The sequence below is a fragment of the Arachis ipaensis genome, chromosome B08, assembly GCF_000816755.2.
Source record: "Arachis ipaensis cultivar K30076 chromosome B08, Araip1.1, whole genome shotgun sequence".
Classification (NCBI taxonomy): domain Eukaryota; kingdom Viridiplantae; phylum Streptophyta; class Magnoliopsida; order Fabales; family Fabaceae; genus Arachis; species Arachis ipaensis.
The window spans coordinates 118,894,378-118,899,417 of record NC_029792.2 but is presented as its reverse complement, the minus strand read 5'-3'; the positions used below and the strand labels follow the sequence as shown (position 1 = coordinate 118,899,417).

General features: G+C 32.5%; 1 protein-coding gene across 1 annotated transcript in view; it reads left to right on the top strand.

Annotated features, from left to right (window-relative positions):
• Positions 1-3,475, top strand: part of LOC107613383 (dr1-associated corepressor) — a 3,955-nt gene extending 480 nt beyond the window's left edge. Inside the window, exons 2-6 of the mRNA XM_016315349.1 lie at positions 822-894; positions 980-1,073; positions 2,024-2,158; positions 2,258-2,315; positions 2,691-3,475. Of these exons, the coding sequence (XP_016170835.1) occupies positions 822-894; positions 980-1,073; positions 2,024-2,158; positions 2,258-2,315; positions 2,691-3,170 (840 nt within the window). The 3' untranslated portion in view covers positions 3,171-3,475. The remainder of the gene's footprint in view (positions 1-821; positions 895-979; positions 1,074-2,023; positions 2,159-2,257; positions 2,316-2,690) is intronic.

The following is a 5,040-nucleotide window of genomic DNA, read 5'->3' as shown; positions in this document are numbered from 1 at the left end:
TAAACACTTAAATTTCAGTTTTTTATTTTTTTTAAAAATTATTTTTTGTGTTAATTACAGGTGGCTATATGTTAGTTCTAAGTTAGATGGGTTTCAGTGATCTTTGGCTACTGTGAATTTTTCTTTTTTCTTTTTATGTTTGGGTTTTTGGGTGGTGTAAATTTTGTTTGGTATTAAAAGTATTTGACTTTGGAGTGGACGCTGGACCAGCATAATAAATTCTCCACCCCATTTATATCTTCTTTGTAATCCATTTCTTCTCTCTGTGCTGCTTGAATTTAAATGAAATGTAACTATAGAGATGAGTAATTTGGTTTAGGATTTAGGGTTACTGAATGTTTTAAGTTTTTTCTTTTAATAAATGCAAAACAAATGCATTGAAATAATCTCAACATGTGTCGATACTCGTAAGGACACAAGATAGCTAAATCTTTTAGTTTAATATCTTTTTTAATAGTTTTATCCTTACCGTGCATATAAATTAGGCTCTAAATAGTTGCTCTTTTCTACTATTTTATTCTTATTTTGTTCCCTTCCTAATTTATAAAAAGCCAAAAGTACAAGATATCCTTGGAAAAGAGACATTCAAAGGTGTAATAATTCAAACACTTATAGTAATTCTGTTTATAAAATAATGTTCTTGTCTTATATCAAGATGTTGATAGGAACAGAGTCTGCTCGTATGAAATTTTTACTCAGTTTTAAGTTTTGATTGTGTAATTTTTAGGCTTTGTTGGATGTTCTACTTGTTTGTTAAGTATTTTGAGGAATCAAGAACATTGTAAAAACACATGGTATTTGATAGAAACATTAAATTGCAGGCTCGGATAAAGAAGATAATGCAAGCAGATGAAGATGTTGGAAAGATAGCACTTGCAGTTCCTGTTTTAGTCTGTGAGTTCCTTTCACTCACTGTCTTGTTAACTTTTTAAGCTATTGGTTTTTCTCACTCTATGTTGATGACATGAATGCATTGCAGCTAAAGCTTTGGAGCTATTTTTGCAAGATCTATGTGACCGCACGTATGAAATAACTCTTCAGAGAGGAGCAAAGACCATGAACTCGTTGCATTTGTAAGTCAATGACTATTAAGCTATCTCCCCTTCTGTTGAGCTAGAGCTATCTCTGAATTGATGATTTTTTTTCTCAATGTTTTGACTGACTTTTATTTCGGTTCATATCTCCCTATTGATAGGCTCCACTAATGTGACTTAAAAGTGAACCAAAAAAAATTCAGTCAAGAGAAAAAACTCCCATGATACTTGGCTATGGATTAGATTGTTAATTCGGTATGCCTTATTGATCTGTCTCTAACTTAAAAATGCTAAAACTAAGACCAAATAGACATATCTTCGTTGAAATCCAATATAAAAATTGTTTTGTGAAGCTACATTTTAGCAAATGGTTCTTTTATTGAATAAACAAGTGCATGCTCAATTCTGAAATAATAATATTGAAATGATGAGTTTTAGAAAAGGCAATAAAACAAACTCAGGTGCGTTTGGATTCTGTCTTTGAGACAGACATATAGAGATTGAGAGATGGAGATGGATATTTTGTGCCTGGCTTTCTCCTACTTTTTGGGAATACACAGAATATACATTTTGTCTCTGAAATAGAAAAATTGTGTCTCTGTCTCCACAATCCAACGAGTTTCTGCCTTGGAGAAAGTATCCAAATATAGCCTTAGAATAATGTCACTTTATATGCATTAAAGTGCTGATAATGTCATACAAAACTACCTTATTGAAGCAATGACAAATTGACAATGACCAAATGTGCTCAGCTTGTGTTTTTGGTGCTATGATTTAGAGGGTTCATTTTTTTTAACCAAAAACTCTTAAGGAATTGATGGCAATAGAAAATACCTAGCATTTGTAATTTGTGTTATCTGTTTCAGATATCTTCTCTAATTTGATTGATTTATTCATGTATTGTTAATTTTTTTTTTCATTATGCTATTCTACTGTTTGCTTGCTTCCTTCCGAATCGAAGTCTAACAAACGGTAAATGTAAATTGCAGAAAACATTGCGTACAAAGCTACAATGTCTTTGATTTTCTGAGGGATGTTGTCAGTAGGGTTCCTGACTACGGCCATGGCCATGGCCATGGCCATACAGAAGCTGGATCCGATGATCGGGTCATTTACAAAAGAAGGTTTGAAGACCAGTGTCTTTGTTCTGTTTAGTTTTCTTTTCCCTTCTGATTGATGCATACAAATAGTTACCGATTTATTTATATAAATGATCTGTACAGGAAGGCTGCTACTGATGATTGTAACGACAGTGATGAAGAGGCTAAGAGGAGCAAAATGGTAATTGCACTTCTGCTAACATTTGTATCTCTGTTTTGTTTTCCATCCTGCTCAAGATTTCCTGAGATCTAGTTTCTTAAAAAATTAAAGCGCTGTTATATATTTTAGTTCTCAAGTGGGAAACCAAGATTATGTTAATGCTTCATTTTGAATAACATAGATACACACTAGTATTTAGTTCTTCTATGGGAAAATGAACTCCCTAATATAATTCTCTCTTTTTTACAACTTTAGTTTTCAGTAAAGCTTGTGCTGCTGAAACTAAAGAAAAATTGAAATCTCTCAGATTACCAGAATGATATTACGACGCTATTTGAAGCCTTCTTAATCTATCTATTTTGGTGAATAATGTTTCTTTTTTCTCTTTTATTCTAGCATGAGTTAGGCCACACTGGTAGTACTGGAAGGGGAAGGGGCCGAGGTAGAGGAAGAGGCCGTGGCCGAGGAGCTAGAACTGCAGAAAGAGAGGCATATCGTCCGGAACCTGAAATTGAGCCTCGTGCTTCTATTCCGGAGAGCAGTCAACATAATAGTAGCACACCTGCGGCAATATTTGATGGTTCACAGTCTGAGGACTTACCAAAGGAGAATATCGCTGCCGTCGCTACTGAAAGCTTCGAGGCACTCCCAAATGCTGTTCCCAGTTCTGACACAAACCAAAACCTGGACAAAAACGATAGCACAGCAGCAGCAATTGGTGCCTCATTACCTGAACCTGAAAAAGAGAGCAAGCACGAGGAAATTCCGGGCTGGTCCCTTTCTGACGTGGACAAGATGGCCATCGACTCAATGCAGCTTGCGCAGCTCGGTGGTCAACTAGAAGTTGATGAAGAAGATTATGACGAGGAAGGGTAAATAAATAGTAACTACTATTTAGCATTCGGTTGTTTAGATTAGCGGAAAAACTCATGATAGCTGTAGAATAAGCACACTAGCCATCAAGAACATGCATCATGTTAGTGATGGCTGAGAAAAAATTATAAATGTCGCTTATTATATGGTTTGTTTATGCTATCACATGTTCTTATGTATCTCAATGTATCATTTGTGTACCAGTAGTCAAGCTTTGTTGTGCACTTTTAGGCATATACAATGTGTATCATAAAATCCATTTGGAGTGAATTCTACTCATCCAAATGTTAATGTTTGTTTTCTTATTACAGTCCCAGCTAGCAATTTTGGCAAGATTGTTAGTAATCAACTAATCATTATATGAGAGTGAGGAGCAGATGATTTTATACCAACAATAGAAGTTTTAGCAAGTAAAATGCACCATTTCAACCTTGAAATACTGGTTTATTAGATTTTATTAGGTTGATGCCAATATGTTGATTATTTGTTTGATAGAGCGCTTAAGTTAGACATGAACAGAGCTTATCGTGTTGAATGAAATATAGGATTAATGTTCATCGTGTTGAATGAAATATAGGATTAATGATCAAATTAGATTTTGGAAAATAAGTCAGCCAAATTTTCAGTAACTTGTCACACTGGACACATAGTTAAACGATGTCGTTTTGTTTTTGCGCGAAGAGTTTATATATGTGCAAACCATTTTATCTCATTTTGTTTTCTAAAACGATTTTGTTTTTGCCTTGTTTAAGCACCAAAATAGGACGTCATTTAACTCTATGTTTAGCGTGACAAGTCAGCGCTAGCTTATATGGTGCCTGGAGCTGGATCTCGAGAACCAATATAGTGAATTTTGAATATGAAATACTAAAATGATGAATGTCGTGAATCTCAAAGACCACTATGAAAATTTAATTAAATAAGTCTATATCCAAATTCGTTTCTAAAAGATTTTAATTTTATCAATTGAATGAGTCTTTGAATGATTACAAATTAATCACATTTGTCTTTTCGTTACTACATTAACAATTTTCGTTACTACATTAACAATTTTCGTTAACAATTGATGATATGAAATATTAACTGACAATATACGTGATATCTGACATGTCTAATTGGACGCTAATTAGATATGTTTGTGAAAATCTATCAATTTAGTATTGTCAACAGAAATTGTTAATTATAATAGAAAGATAACTATGATTAATTTATAATTCTTGAAGGATCAATTTAATTGATAAAATTTTTTAGAGACAAATTTAAAGAATGACTATCTTTTAAAAACTAAATTAACAATTAACCAATAAAATTTAATATACTTTATGCTTAAAAAATTAAGGTTCGTCCGCATATGGATAAATTGGATTAGGGAATGTATATCTACGGTGCACTTCTCCCTTGGACACAACCAACAATTCGAGATCTTCTCTCTACCAATGTAAAAGAGTTATAGAGGTTCTAATCAAATCTGTTATTATGGGTATGAGTATGTTTTGTTTAGCGTTGAAATTTGAAAGTTTTAAATCGCACGTTTAATTTTTTTTCTAAGTTTTACTTTTTCGTTTGGCTATTTAACTATCTTTTTTCATTCTAAATGCAAATGTGATCTGTAGTCTCATTCATGTTTATAAAGCTAATAATTCTAGCCTCTGTATTTATTTGTTGTCGTTAGATCATTAGTTAAAGAAATTTATTTCTTATATATCAATTCTGTCCTTCATTGTTTATATAATGAATTTTATTGTTTTTTCTTTCTATAATATTTTTTTTTCTAATGTTCTCTCATGTATATAATTTTTTATGGAGTTTTTATTATTTCTTATATGAGTTTTTTCTGTTTTTGTTATTTCTTTTTGTATAGAACTCTTTTGTT